The 15,709-nt window shown below is 43.3% G+C and overlaps 1 protein-coding gene across 2 annotated transcripts in view; it reads left to right on the forward strand.

Moving 5' to 3' along the window:
• The window catches only part of LOC115361070 (transcriptional enhancer factor TEF-1-like), a 36,887-nt gene extending 22,616 nt beyond the window's left edge, over positions 1-14,271 (forward strand). The window contains exons 4-12 of one of the 2 annotated variants that reach the window (XM_030054334.1): positions 735-797; positions 4,765-4,896; positions 5,145-5,194; positions 6,558-6,619; positions 8,843-8,970; positions 9,664-9,840; positions 12,024-12,164; positions 13,189-13,341; positions 13,562-14,271. In XM_030054334.1, coding sequence (XP_029910194.1) covers positions 735-797; positions 4,765-4,896; positions 5,145-5,194; positions 6,558-6,619; positions 8,843-8,970; positions 9,664-9,840; positions 12,024-12,164; positions 13,189-13,341; positions 13,562-13,675 — 1,020 coding nt within the window. In that variant the 3' untranslated portion in view covers positions 13,676-14,271. The remainder of the gene's footprint in view (positions 1-734; positions 798-4,764; positions 4,897-5,144; positions 5,195-6,557; positions 6,620-8,842; positions 8,971-9,663; positions 9,841-12,023; positions 12,165-13,188; positions 13,342-13,561) is intronic. The other variant, XM_030054335.1, reaches the window with a different exon arrangement.
• Positions 14,272-15,709: the final 1,438 nt, after the last annotated feature.

Genomic DNA, 15,709 nt, shown 5'->3' on the forward strand with positions numbered 1-15,709 from the left:
CCCAACACCACAGGAAATTTAGACTTTGCGCCACTGGATTTCAGTTTTCAAGTCTTTGAAATTCCAACATTTACCTCTTACTGCCATTAGGGCGGCGCCACTGTGCGAGATGCCATGGTGCAAGAACGGCGTAGGTTAGGGTTTAGTTTCGTTTTCAGCTAAGGCCAAGGGAAGTTTGTACCTTTTGCTACCAATAATCTCTCCGCCCTGTGGGCATGTGTGAATTTTAATTCTCAGTAAATAATGAGAATAGCACTGAAATGCTGTTGTTATGTGTCTGTCACAGTATTTCCTCGGTGCTGAAATAATTAGGAAGTATGAGAGGAGTGTTATGCATTACAATAATGTTTTCAGGCATTGTTCCATCATAATTTTGACATTGCAGAGAGAAACATCATCTTTAAATGGTGTTATTTTAGTGTTTTGGTTCCAGTCTTGTTCCCAGGTGTCTTTTTCATTTGCCTCGAAAGATGTGCATAGATGGGTCTATTCACTGTTGTCAGGGGAGAGGTGTGTGTGTGTGTGTGTGTGTGTGTGTTTGTGTGTGCGTGCGCCTGTGCCCTTCCAGTGTGGCAACAGTCCTTTCATAACCATGGCAACTCACTGTTTGGTCCTTCCTCTACTCTCTTCTACCCTTGTTTCCCCCTCCTCCTCCTCCCCCTCCTTGCTTTCTACCCTTCCCCCTCTCCTCCTCCTCTCTCCTCTCCTCTCCTCTCCTCTCCTCTCCTCTCCAGGTCTCCAGCCATATCCAGGTTTTAGCCAGAAGGAAATCCAGGGAGTTTCATTCTAAACTAAAGGTAAGGCTGGCTTTGCTCGGCGTTAACGGGGATGAGTAGAGCGAGAGACACAGAGGGAGGAGGCCCGTTTTTGCCAACATCATCGTCTACAGGATGATAAAATAATCATCTGCTTTTTTCATCCAGATAAAATGCCAGTAACTCTCAACGCTGATTAATACAACACCATAATGATTCAACCTGTGTCCAGCTCATGAAAGCTTTTGCGTTGGCTTTTCTAAACACTTGGAGTCCGGTTTAAAAAAAAAAAAAAAAAAAAAATCTCTGCTGCACAGGAAGTGGTGACTTTTACATGTCCTGAGGAACTGGAAAACAGCGCCACCTACAGAAATTCAAACTTGATAGAAAGAAAAAAGCTAAAATCTTTGGATTATGACTTCAAATGAACCCACTGAAGGTCAGCTGACGTGAGGACTGTTAAATGACCTCTAGACGTTAAATCAGCCCTCGGCAATTTTGCATATTGCACCTTTAACTGCAGGTTTGAAGGACTTGGGTGCATTGGCCTGCCTGCCGCCCAGCGTGGTGCAGAAAACACGCAGCAGAGACACTTAGGACTGTACCTGATAAAAAGCCTGTGATTAAAAAGTGTTGTTGTCGGGGTCAGTGTGGTTCTCACTTCCGCTCTGACTTTCCATGGCGGCGGTCGGGATGCCTGCCACGGTGACTCCTGTTTCCTCGGTGTCCAAATAGGTGTCTTTATTGTCTCTCTGAGAGTACCTCCCCCTCACCCCCCCCCTCACTCCACCGTTATCCTCTTATATCCTCACATACATTCGTTCCCCTCTTTCTCCTTCCCTGTTTTTCCTCGTGCTCTCTCCTCCCTCCCCGGTCCATTAATCTCCTGCTCTCTTTGTGTCCTCCTCTCTCCTTCCCTCCCTCGTTCCCGTCTTTTCCTTCCTAACTGCTGGTTGTAATTACTTTGTGTAAGGCAACAGAGCGGTGCCCGCTGCGCCTGAAGAGCCGTCGCAACGCCAAGATGGAAACAGAGAGAACAAAACAAACAACAACAACAAAAAAAAATCCATTTTATTTTGTTATGAAATAAGACAGATGGTTGATTACAATTGTTAATGAAGGCTACTTGAGTCATATCATCCAATATGCCACAAAGCCTCTGAATCTTGTGTTTGTTTTGACTAAACGGCTCATCTGCTTGGCGCTGAGTGACGCTGATCGTGATATAATATGCCTCTTTTTATCTGTTTTACATGTTGGGGTGTAAATTCTTGTCACAGAGCACAAATGAACGCACATTCTGTGAAATCAGGAAAAAAAAACAGCCCCCACTGGCAGCAAACCAACCTCACCATCACATCGCGAAGCATGTTTGAAGCCGAGCGAGTGGTGTGTTTGCCATCTTAGCAATATCTTTAAATAAAGATGAGGGACATGTCTATAGCTTTTTATAATATATCATAGAAATGTAATTAAGAAAAAAGCCCACATGCTTGCTGTTGAATGCTACAGAGACTTTATCAAGCACGGCGTTTCAATAGAAAAAGCATTCATTTTTCTGTTGGTGTCATTTTATTCAAGTGTCACACATCTGCCCATGTCACATTAAATGACCAGAGAAAGGAAAAGTAATTAGTGAGCGCTCTGTTTGCGCGTCAACTTTCCCTCCTGTTGGATTTCCCACGAGAGGAGCTCGTTGTAAAGACACGGGTTCAGGTCAGGGATTTCATTAAACACATATGCTTCTATAGCGTTTAATGTGAAGATCCAGTATGCTCAATGATCAGCGGTTAACTTGGTAACGACTGGCTATTGCATGGCCCGTAATTCATTTCCATTGAGTTCATTTAGTTACTGTAGCTTTACAGCTACAGGGTTTTGTTGCGTTTACAGGAGCCCTTATATAAAAGCTGGCAAGTTCAGACTTAAAGCTGCAATATGCAACTTTTTGCCTTGAGGCGGGAAAAGTGTATTGTCAGTCAACGCCCTCCTCCCCCGCAGCAGGTCAAGTTCCTGCCCCAACACTGTCTACCTTGAAACAACATCTCATCTGAAGCCGAGGGAGCCGGCCTGTCGGTAAATGCTTTGACAGGCGGCGGAGGAGCAGAGCACCGGCGCACAGGGAGTCCAGCGCTATTCAAACACGCTCATCCTCACTGGGCTTTTGAACAGCTTTTACTGTACATTGTTTTTTTTTAACCACACTGAAGCATTTAGGTTAGCAGTGAGCAGCCCCGCTCACCCCAGAACATCCTGACTGTCACCGAAAGCCAGTTTCAGCAGGATGGGCGGATCTAGACACGAATGAGGGACGGCGTCACAGACTGACTGTATTCACCGAGTCTAAACAGGATCATGTTGCTCCTGCTTAAGTTTGTTCGCACCGGTTGCTTGTTCCATTTCCGCTGATCCAGATTTTGCTGGTTACCTGTGACGCCCAGCTTTTCTTCCCTTAGATATAGCAGCAGGAATGGTTGTAGACTAAAATTCCCTTTTAAGATGGAATAACTTTAATTTACTTTCTGGGTCACAGACCACAATAGTCCTGGATTTCTTAGACCTGGAAATGCTCTGATTTCCAGGTCAAAGTTTAGCGTCAGTCCTGAAGTAAATGTGGGTTTCCATCAAACCTCCAAGGAAGCAGCTTGAACTTGACATCACTGTTGTCTCCATCCCTTTTCTCCTTAATTCCCACACAATTTTTGAGACCCCGTCCAGGTTTTATCGATAGCTCTCTCTTTTTTTTTTTTTTTTTTTTTTTAACCAATATCTGCTTTGATACTCTCTCTCTCTAGTGATTGTAATTTAGTGCACAGCCAGTTCATGAAAGTGTTCATATTTGCTATTTTAAATGCACATTGGAGGCGTTTTTCCCTGAAAAAAAAAAAACAAAAAACTGCTGCTTATGCGATGTGTTTTATGGTTATGGAAGCAACAAAAGTAGGTTGTTAAAAAAAAAAAAAAAAAAAGAAAAAGAAAGTGAGACAATAGAAGACTCATGAGACAACAGCCTTTACTGACAATATTATTGTGCAGAGCTAGCACCTACTGTACACTGAGTGCACAACATCACAGCAAAGACAGCTTCCCGCCAAAAACGTGAAAAAACATGGATCTGATTTAATCAAGGACTCCAGCACAAACTAAACAAAACAGAGGTCGTGATTTTTTGGGGAAAGTCACTTGTTAGGCCAGGATTAACTTTACCAGACTAAGGCCTAGTCCTGTCTTAATTTTATCCCTCTTCCTCTCTCCCTCTCCATGTAGGACAATGAGTTTTTATTCTCCCGGGCGTTGCACAGTGTTTGTTCATTGTGTGTGTCATGTCATTTTCCTCATCCACTGTCTTTTCCTGTACATGTGCACATGGAAAAAAGCTTCTGTAAGCGTGTACATGGTCTAAAAATCAGGTTTCTGTAGCAGAAATCTAGCTGCATTAACCTGATTTCTCTGAATCGCTTACTCTGATTATGGAAAGCAGTTTTTTTCTTTTTCATTGCACTTGAAAAATCAGGAAATAGATGCCTGCATGTGGCAAATAACTCAATTATTAAAGTGACTGAGGTGCTCAGTATACAAAATTATGTCCCCTTTCTCTAACTACTACTACCATGAACCAGAAGCGTATACTGTGTAAACACTTTGGCAAATGAGCAGCTTCATGTGGGCCAGTTAAGACGACTGCATTACAGCTAGGATTTGGATTGTAATAACTAGGATGTTTTTAGTTTGATTTTTTTTTCCCCGCCTCAGAGTTGTAATTTTCCGTGGGATTTTTCTTTTCAAGGTTTCAAATGATTTCTCATGATAATTCCTGTTGTTTTTATTGCAGATTTTCCCACGTTTCCGATTATATTCTAGTCTTTACTTTGGGTATGCATTATGTAGGAACAGAATATAAAGCAGGCATGAGGCGGGGCAGAAAATCCTCCATGCCTCATTGCATCATAAATGACGAAGAGGAGGAGGAGGATGATGATGATGTGTGGTGTGTTTTGCCCCTGTGTAGGACCAGAATGCCAAGGAGAAGGCTCTGCAGAGCATCTCCTCCATGTCCTCCGCTCAGATCGTCTCAGCCACGGCCATACACAGCAAGCTGCTGCCTGGAATAGTACGGGCCAGCTTCCCTGGCAACGCACAGGTCTGACACACACACACACACACACACACACACACACACACACACACACACACACAGATACAGACTGAGTTTCTTTTTTCCCAAATAAATATAGGAAACAGAAGGCCATGAATAATAATAAAGTAATAATTTGATTTTTTAAAGATCAGCTCGTCACATATGCTGAATTTGAAGCCGCAGTGCACATGTAGGAACACATTTTAGTATGAATGCAGTGTTTAACGTGTGTGTGTGTGTGTGTTGTCCAGCTGTGGCAGGGGGTGATTCCTGGCGGCCAGTCCAGCTCCACCACAGAAGAGTAAGTCACACTGACCCTGTTTACTTGATTGCAACTTGATTACAGATTTTAAATTGTGTGTGTGTTATTTCTGTCCCACTCAACATAGCGTGGTATTTTTGGTGATTATGTGATGGGTAGCTTTCAAGTTAATTTTCCAAAGGCTCATGATCATTACTTGTTTGTAATGTTGGGAGCGGGTTGTAATACTGACTGATCTCATTGTCCATCAGTGAATCTCCCTTGAAATGAGTTTGAGCGCTAATGTCATGGGAATTAGCATGAAAATGACTTGCCAAGTTTAAAGAAGCAAATGAGTGCTCCCTCAAGTCATAATTACTAGACTAGACTTGGGGTGACTTTTACCATTTCATCATGGCATGCAATTCTTTATTTTTCTGAAATCAGCTTAACTACATTTAGTATCCACAGAAGTTGAATGGAGTAGAACGGACTTTCCTCTTTAAATCAACATGGCAGGATGGAGTGGCAGCCATTTTTATGTGTGTTGCTCCCATAAACCGACTCGTGGCACGTGGCTGATGCACTGAGGTGCGAGGGTTTGCAGCAGCGACCAGACGAGCGGTGCCGTGCGGGGCACGGAGAGGCGTCCCGCGTGCCGGCTCTGCTGCCGTGCTGCTGCAGGGGAACTGAGGATTGTTGGACCGCTCGGTGCTTCCATTGATTCCTGCATTCAGCAAGCAGCCACGGCACAACACATCAGTTGTCAAGCTGGTGTGACACACTTTACAGCCCCACTGACAAGTGCTGTCACCATGGCAACCAACCCCAGCTGCCATTTTACTCTGTCTAGCCAAATGACTGCGGCAAACATGACCATTCTGCTCCATTCAAGCTCCACGCCATCAACATTTGCTTAGATCTTTTCCCACTGGCTGCTTAATGTGCATTTTTATAACAGGGGAAAATGTCCAAACATAACATAATTGATCAAGCTAGCTAACTTTTTTCATTTTTCCAACCACAACGCACTGGAAAGCGAAGACCTCATCCGAATCACACATTAGAAATACTACGTAACAAACGTGACGGCACCCAAACTGTCCTGCCCTTGCTGCACCGTCTCCATTAGCTCCTGTTCATTATTGTAGTGAGTCACGTTTTGCAGCTTGGCTGAGTTCTGGTGAAGTTTCGGGCGCCAGTGCTACAATGCTGTTACGTGGCTCTGTGATGATGATGGCAGTAAATGGGGCTTGTATGGTGCTTTCATGGAACCGAGACACTATGACCTTTGCAGTCCCGCTAGTGATGATAGAAGGCGTGAAATAGAATTCTCCTCTGTACAATTTAGGGAGTGTATAATGTACCTAATCGCGCTCTGTCTCTTTATGCCCCTCTCTTTGTCTCTGTCTCCTTCCCTCAGTATCAAGCCGTTCTCCCAGCAAGCCTACTCTGTGCAGACAGCAGGGACCACCACTATCTCAGGTGAGAGGGACCACGGTGCAACTACCCTCTTTCACTAAAGTGAATAAGCAGTCCTCGCTGCTGTCATTTAGACCGCTGGATCTCTACGGGGCGTCGCTTTGGCTCCCTGATAGGCCTCAATCAGAGCTCGGGGGTTTCCAGTGAGCCCTGCAGTTTGTCTTTGAGGAGGTCAAACAGAGGGAAGAACGCTGAGAAGATGGAGCTTCTTCCAAACACATGATAAAAAAAAAAAAAAAAGATAGTATTCAGTGCTCTTCAGCTACCAGCAGCTGAGGGTCACAGGTTCTCTCCTGGTCAGATGTCCTTGAACAGCTGGATGTCACATGATTTACAGTGTCTGTTAAGAACCACTGGTTGGACATGGGTAAAACAGCTCGTGTTGCAGGAACCCACAGACTAAATGTTTTGTAGTATCAAGTCAGCCTGAGTTGTCTTGAATGTCTGATTTAAAAAAGTTTTAACCGCCTCACAGAATGAAGCCAGCAAAAACTGCAGCCGCTGACTTGGGTAAACAGCAGCAAAAAGGACATGAAAATATGCAGCATATTCAGCACGGACTCTCCATTCATATGCTTGATACATCCCAAACAACATAATTAGGCTAAAACATTGCTGATGAAATCAGCTCTGGAAAATGTTCTCATGCACCAGCAGCATGACTCACATGTGCCCTCACCAAATGGGTTTGTTTAGCAATGTTTTAGCCAAAATATCCTGGTCTGGAATATTTGAACATATGAACTGAGAGTCAAAGCTTTGAGTTTGAGATTTTGAAATTGTGGCATGGCTACTGTTTTTGAAACCTTTGCTCTCCTCGACAAGCTAAGCCAGTGTGCCACTGTTAGCCAGTGAAAACAGAGCGGAGTGGCAACTCGTCTCTTTGTTACACAATCCATGTCAGTGCACTGCTGCAGCCTGGAAAGTTTGGTGTGCAGCTGTTGTAATATTTTTTCTTGTTGGTGCAGGTGAAACGACTGGAGGGGTTTTGCCACCCAGATTTGCTTCCCTCCATGTAATTTCCCCCAGACATACGTTCATATTCCACACAAAAACAGCATTTCATGCAAATTATGTCAAATTCTGCGATATTCTGTGTTAAAAATAGATTCTGTTTTATTTGGCTAATTCCGCAATTCCGTGATCGCTGAAATTATAGGGCCCTACAATGTTGACATTAACGATAACATTAGGGTTGTTTTCAAAAATGGATTAAGTTTAATCTTGCCTCGGTACCTTTCTCCTGCCCTTTTCTCTCCCTCTGCGAGCGCAGCAGTAGAATCAAACAGGCGGGTGATGACTCCGGTGTTCATTTTTCAAAATAAAGTTGACTGCAGTGTAGTGTAACATTTCATGATATTTAAATTATCATTTCAAACTCTGATTATAGTAAGTATATGTGCGTAAATATAGGCTATATATATGTGTATGTATATCCATTCATACAATATACTTTAAATTGTTTTAACATCTGAAAAAAAAAAAATCATCATTGCGAAGGCGTGGCGGCTTTTATTTTGCCGTGGCGGGGTGCCACGATCAATTACATGTAGCGGAAACCCTGCATGTGATTAAAAGCCTCGGACATGCAAGACAGCATGGGATGAGTGAAGATAGAAAATGTATAGAATTTGCCTGAAGTACCAGTCCTTACTGATTGAGCCTTGTCTAAGCAGTGGATGTCCAGTTATTCACATACCTGACCTTGAAAAAATATCCTAAAACAATAGTGGCTGAAAAGTAGCATAAAACTCAGTGCCTTTATCTTGAGCCCAAACTCAAAAACCGCTTCAGAAAGTGCACCGCTGCATCTTTGACATTTTACTGTATTTTTTTTTCATGGTTTTGTAAGATCGTTTTCATGGAGGGGGACACTGTCATCTGTCATTTACAATAATACAATACTAAATGGGGGAAAATGGAGTTTGAACAATTTTCCCACTAAACTGTATGAGAGTTTGAGAGCCGGCCACCTGTGGGATTGAACCGCATGTCTTCATCATTATCACCTCTTTCGGTGTACTTTAGTCATCTACTTTTCGGCGCCCTCACCTCTAGTAATGGCCTCTGTTTTATACTTTTGTCACAAAGAGTAATGCTGCCACTACCCCTACTGGGTAGCATGATTATACATGATGATCTTGATAATGGCACACTGTATGTGAAGTGAGGTTAAATTTTGTGTGTGTGTGTGTGTGTGTGTGTGTGTGTGTGTGTCTGCCCCAGGCTATGAGCCCCCTACTGCAGCCCAAACACACAGAGAGCCAGCGTGGCAGGGTCGCTCCATCGGCACCAACAAACTACGGCTGGTCGAGTTTTCATCTTTCCTGGAGACGCAAAGGGACCAGGAGGCTGTGAGTACTACACACACACACACACACACACACACACACACACACACAGCATAGGTGTACCATAAGCACTCCCTATTGTCCCATAAACAGAGATGACAGATAACCCCGCGGTCGAGAACACCTCTAAAACCCTCCGCGTCTCTCCTAGTATGAATAACCTTTGTAAAGCTCTATCTCTCCGTCTGCCCGGCCTATCTGTCATTCTGCCACGCCGTGCGCTCTCTGTCATTTTTCTACACCGCGCTCCGAGACAGCCCGCATTCGTCTTGTTGCTTTCTGCTCGGACAGATAAGAACCTTGAGCTGTCCAGCGGTGACTTTGAAGCGGCGCGAGACCGTTGACGAAAAGTTGTCGCAGTGTCAAGTTTGAGGCGCGTTGTTTCCATCGCGTCACGGATTACTGCCGCCCACAGGTAGAAAAAATGAATTACAATTTGAGGGGGGTGGGGGGCCTTCCCAAAGACCACTGCAGTTACAGCCTGTTGGCATTTACACCATGATATGTATAAATGCCAAAATAAGACCTATTTTTGGCATATTTCGTATGATCTTAGAATGACCTCATGCCCTCCACTCTGCTCAGGATCACAGGATATACAAAACACCGTATTTGGTTTTTTTTTATCTTTATGTTTATCTTTTGCTCTCTGTTTGGCTCAATTCCTTACTTCCCACTCCTCATTTTCGATCTCAGCAGTACAACAAGCACCTGTTTGTGCACATCAGCCAGGCCAACCCCAGCTACAGCGACCCCCTGCTGGAGTGCGTGGACATCAGGCAGATATACGACAAGTTCCCTGAGAAGAAGGGGGGCCTGAAGGAGCTGTTCGGGAAGGGACCGCAAAACGCTTTCTACCTGATCAAGTTCTGGGTGAGCAAAGGGAAAACGGTGACCCTCCGCCAGAGAATGTCAGTTGTTAGAGGTCATGATTGTCCACCATGTTGTGCAGATATATTTTTGATTACGCCGTACTTTGGAGCAAACCTAGATGGTGATATTTATTCAAGGCGGAGTGGGGAAGAAAGACTAAAAATAAGAAAAAAAGTGCTACTATATTACGTTTTGCCCACATATTTGGGTCAGCGGTTATTAATGTAGATCTGGGTTAACACAGTATGTCAGTCATGATTTGTTGTCATTACGGACCGTTTAATACACCCAAACAGAATGAGGTAACATGAAATATCTTAAAGTCTTAAATTTGGCTTTTTGGAAGCTACAGCGGATACCAGCTATGCAGCCTGGTGGTTCATATGGCTAATATCATAACTGACATAAAAAAAAAAACAACAAAAAAAACAAAAAACAAAGTGATTTGGTATTGGGTGTGTCCGTGATCTAAACGTGAGGTCGTGGTGATTGGCAGGCAGAGCAACAAGTGTGTTCCTTGCCTGTTGGCTGTTCCTGTATTTTTCCACCCAGCACCGTCTCTTTGTCTGTATCTACAGGTGTGTGTGTGTGTGTGTGTGTGTGTGTGTGCGCTGTCTTCCCACCTGGGATATGGAGGTGGTGGGTTGATGAAAGCACAAAGGCTTTGTTTGAACACCTGCTTGCCTTCTGACTCACAGGTTGCTCTTCCTCCTGTGTGTGTGTGCGTGTGTGTGTGTGTGTGTGTGTGCGTGTGTGTGTGTGTCTCCTTACCTTCTTTTTTTACCATTCTCTTGAACTGTCTTGTGTCCCCCCCCCCCTCCCCTTGTTTGCCACAATAGAGTTTGGGTGTGAAATTGAAGAATAATTACCTTCTTCACCTTCCATTCAAAGCCTAGAGTGAATCTCAGCTCACCTCGATCCCTCCGCACTCTCTCTCTCGCATGCATGCACACACAAAGAATAATTGGTTTAATTATCAAACTGATGAACAGGTTGGATATGAGCGTAGCCGTTAGGTTGTTAAACAGTCCGATGGTTTGGTGTGCAGGCGACGCCTGAGGGCCTGTAAATTGGGTTGACTATAAATATTGAACTGAAGAGGTGTTTTCATCATTGTAATGTGAAGAGAAACGTTTCTCACTTTAATCAAGCTGGTGTCTGATGGAGGACAGCGGATCGCACTTGTCAATAATCAGCTGGTTTAATGGAGTAGGGCTTGATGTTTGTGCGTATGCATGCGTTTACATGTGGGCATGTTATTGTGCAAGAGGCCATTTGATAGTGTGTGTCGGGTGTTACATGTGCAGGCAAGCATGGGATCTTTCATGCAGTGATTTCTGGTTGATAGTGTGTGCATATATGTGTGTGTGTGTGTGTCCATCCTCAGCCCCGAAACACACAGTTCTCCTTAGAGAACTCATTACAATTTGTACAAACCCTTCTCCGCGTCTCCCGGCCTGTAATCCAGGTGCACTGTGTACTCACTGCAATGATTAAATATTTTCCAGCCCCAAGTTCAATGGCAGAACGTTATGCAAGAATGTTCGCTCGCTGCAAGTTCATTTCATGGCTTAATGAATTCAGATGGACTGTGCGCGTTATTGTTGGCTATTTTTTGTATTCCTTGAAAGTATCCTCCACCAAATTAAGGAAGCAGTTTTATCTTAATATGAACACATTCTTTGCAAAAGGAAGAAAAATGCATTACATTTTTTTTTTTTTTTTTTTACCAAATATGCATGGCCAAAAGTCTGGGCAACTTGCTATAGTTTTGTAATGAAAGATGAAAAAGCACCAGTGGGTATTGCAGTGGCATGGATGCATAAAGTCATATTTTATGCCTGAAATGAAGGTGTTACCTAGTAGACAGTCCATTTTCACAGAGTTTTTCTCTGATGAGTCTGGCAGCAGAGCCATGCAGTACACCATGTTATAATATGACAATATCATAAATCCCAGACAATGTCCAGACTGATGTCAGCGTATTGACAGACTAATCTCAATCTATAGATACTTTGGGAATCACTGGTTCCTCTTTTACATCTCAATGCTGGGCCAGATATCAGGGGGTTGTATTTTCTCTTGAGATCATTTTCTACCTTCACCCATTAATTGTTTTTTCTTTTTCTTTCTTTTTTCTGACACATTTCCGTTCTCCTCCTCGGTGGCTCTCCGGTTACCAGGCGGATCTGAATTACAACGTGCAGGACGACCCTGCAGCCTTCTACGGTGTGACCAGCCAATACGAGAGCTCGGAGAACATGACCATCACCTGCTCCACCAAGGTCTGCTCCTTCGGCAAGCAGGTGGTCGAGAAGGTGGAGGTGAGGGGCATTCAAGATTCTCAATTTGCAGAAATGTGTGTTAAATAATAATGCAGGACATTTCCTTAGTAAATGCCAGTTTTGCTGCTCTCCCAACACCGATTAATTAAACGCAATAGTTTTCACCAACAGCGGTTTGCTTTGAATAAGTGGAAGAACCAGGTAGTTAGAATGATCAGCAACCAGGCAAAGAAAAGAGCGCCACCTACAGAAACTCAAAGTCCATCAATAGAAAACCCAAGGAAAAAATATCACAGTGCCTCACAGGTGGAGCAAATAGTGATTCACTCGGTGGAGACTACAGAAAAGAAAATGAATAACCTGACGATTAGCACTTGAATGTCTTGCTAAAATGCTGGTATTGCTTCAGTCCCAATCACATCCTCCCCCACAGCATGATGTTAAAGTCGATGGGCAGTTTGGTTAAAGCTGCAAGGACAGAAACGTGTGAAATAATGAGATAAAAAGCAGCACAGAAAGAGCTGGTGGTCACTCATCACAGTTTGGCCATGAAAGTCTTCCATAGGCAGCATGAAAGTCTTTTTAAATCAACAGAAAGATGACATCATTAAAATGTGACATGTATTCGTGTATCCACTACAGCAGTGAAAAATGAGGAATTGATTTATATCACAACATATAATTCTAGTAACTATAAATATATAGTTTCGTTTCGTCTTAATTTTTTACTTACATTCTGCCTTTTGACAAAAATCACATGAATTTGCTCTGGTTTCAAAAGGTCAGTTGCTATGACACAAAAATTTGCACATTATGAGTGATTTTTTTTTTTTTTTTGTAACATATTTTAGTCACACCACTTTGAATTTGACGACGATGACAGACAAGACAATTCCATAATCGACACAAACCAAAATATACGTTAACATCCGAGTCCTGAGAGCAAAATCACTTCAAGACGGGGTCAAGTGCTTAGTGGTTTAGAGGTCAGCTTGGAGGTGGAGAGCATGGACAGGTTTGAAATCCCGTGCACCGGACGCTGACCGTCCTCTTCCTCCCTCAGACGGAGTACGCGAGGCTTGAAAACGGGCGCTTTGTCTACAGGATCAGTCGCTCTCCGATGTGCGAATACATGATCAACTTCATCCACAAACTCAAACACCTGCCAGAGAAATACATGATGAACAGCGTGCTGGAGAACTTCACTATTTTGCTGGTGAGAGCCTCAACACTGTGTGTGTGTGTGTGTGTGTGTGTGTGTGTGAGTGAGTGCAGGCATTGATACAGTATGCTTGACTCAGTCGTGTGTTGTGTGTGAACTTGCACACGTGCAGCTGTGTTATTTGAGCCCACATGAACATGAAAGTTAACATTTCCATCTTTTGTGTGTGTGTGTGTGTGTGTGTGTGTGTGTGTGTGTGTGTGTGTGTCTGCAGGTGGTGAGCAACAGAGACACTCAGGAGACCCTGCTTTGTATGGCGTGTGTGTTTGAGGTGTCCAACAATGAGCACGGAGCACAGCACCACATCTATCGACTCGTCAAGGAATAACACACACACACACACACACACATACACAGTCTTTGCTAGCTAACAACATTGGAAGTTTATCTAAAGGCAGATTTCTACTAGTGTGTCTCAGAGCCAAACAACTTGACTTCAGTGAAGAGGAAGTCAACCATGGCTGCATTTTCACTGCTGCTCGCCAGAAACGAATTATTTTCCAGCAACATTTGTGGGTAATTGTTATTTTGATAGTAGACTTAGCATATAGTATGCTACGTGACCCTCCTCAGCAGCAGGCTCAACCCATTGCATGCGATTTCATTTCACCAACTGTCTCCCAAACCTGAAGATGGGTTGCTAAGGAGTTGTGACAATGCAGCCATGGACACACTGCACACTTAAGTCTACCTGAGTGGGTTTTCCCAAACGCACCTGGACACTGTTGTCATCTTACCCCCCCCCCCCCCCCCCCCCCCCCCCCCCCCCGACGCCACGCGGGATGGCTTTTTTTCTTCTTCATTGGTCTCTAATTGAGATTCCGTGTTCTCTGCTTTCACCCTGTTCCTTTTTGTTCGGGCCGTTTTGACGACACACACTTGAAGTGACAGTACTGTCTTGTGCTTTTGGGGAAACAACCCAGGGAAGAAAAAAAAATGAAATAAATTAAAATCACACTATTTTTGCCCCCCTCTGTTACAAATGTGTGTTACCTACAAAAATACTGGAAGGACACTGAAGGTCAGACCCTGTGCATCACCAATAAACAGAAAAGGCGTTGGTTGGCTGTTGCCATGTGGAAGGAAAATCACACTACTGCATTATCATACGCAGCTATGGTAATAACAAGGATAGCTATGATTATAGAACTGGTTTTAGACAGATAGCGATTGCATTACTCCAATTGTGTGAGCTGCACTCTTGCACAAAAAAGAGGTTTATCCCAAAGAAAAGAAATCTAATTTTTACCTTTTAGTACATTTCTTTAAAAAAAAAAAATAATAATTAGCATATAAACTTGGAAATTATTAATAGTAGGAAATATACTATATTTTAATTCCAGGAACACTATCTGAAAAATTATGTTAATATGATCTATAAAGATTGATTCAGGTACCTTTTTGCGCAACAGGTGAGTCCTCCTCTCCGTTGTTACCAGAGAGAAATAAGTCAGTCGGTCAGATTGAAACATTATCATGATCAGTTCTTTGGAAAGCACTGTGATGAATCCTAAAAACTATTAATTATCATCCATGGTGGACAAATGAATGGACACATTTCATCTGAATTCAGAGTGAAGCTGGGATGGATGGTCGCACATCCTCCTGCTTCAGAACAACTGGATTTGCTCATCAGGTTTCACTCGTTTCAAAGGAGAGAAAATCAGCATACAGGAGTTAAAAACAGTTTTCTTTCCTTTATAATTTGAACACAGCCATATCAGGTGACATACTCAACCCTGAAATGTCACTTTTTTCTCCTGCCAGTGCCATTCATGACATCACTATTAAAAGCTGCCCCATTATCATTACTATGTGATACTACTGGAAACTGTGGCATCTGCATTTTCACCAAGAATTAAAAGCTGTAAATGTCAGGAAAGCCCACAGTAACACCTGTGTTCCTACAGCTGTCGATGCCATTGAAAAGGTTCAAGACACAGCTCTCTTTGTTCAGTAGCAGTTCCTTCCGGGTAGATGTGTCAGAGTGAAATAAAGTCACTATAACTTGCTTTTCAAAACCAAAAAAACTGTTGACAAAGTATACTAGCTGTTGATTGGTGGTTTGTCTGCGCCATGCTCGGTAGCATGAAGTGCCTTTGGTTGGGACCGTCTTGTAGACATTTTTACTTTATTTGGGGTTCACCTAAGGTCATGAAAACCCTGAGAATTTGATTATTTCATTTGAATTTGTTGTTGTCCCAGGTGATGTTTAGAGAGCGATAGGGGTTTTCGGTTAAGTTGCCGAAATGTGTGTACAATTTGGCATCATGTGTGCATCAGTATTTGGATGGACATGTGGCTCAGATCAGACTTTGTGTTGAAATATAGTCTGGTGCATTCACAAAAATGTAACTACATG

This window comes from Myripristis murdjan, chromosome 6 (genome assembly GCF_902150065.1).
Source record: "Myripristis murdjan chromosome 6, fMyrMur1.1, whole genome shotgun sequence".
NCBI classification, from domain to species: Eukaryota; Metazoa; Chordata; class Actinopteri; order Holocentriformes; family Holocentridae; genus Myripristis; species Myripristis murdjan.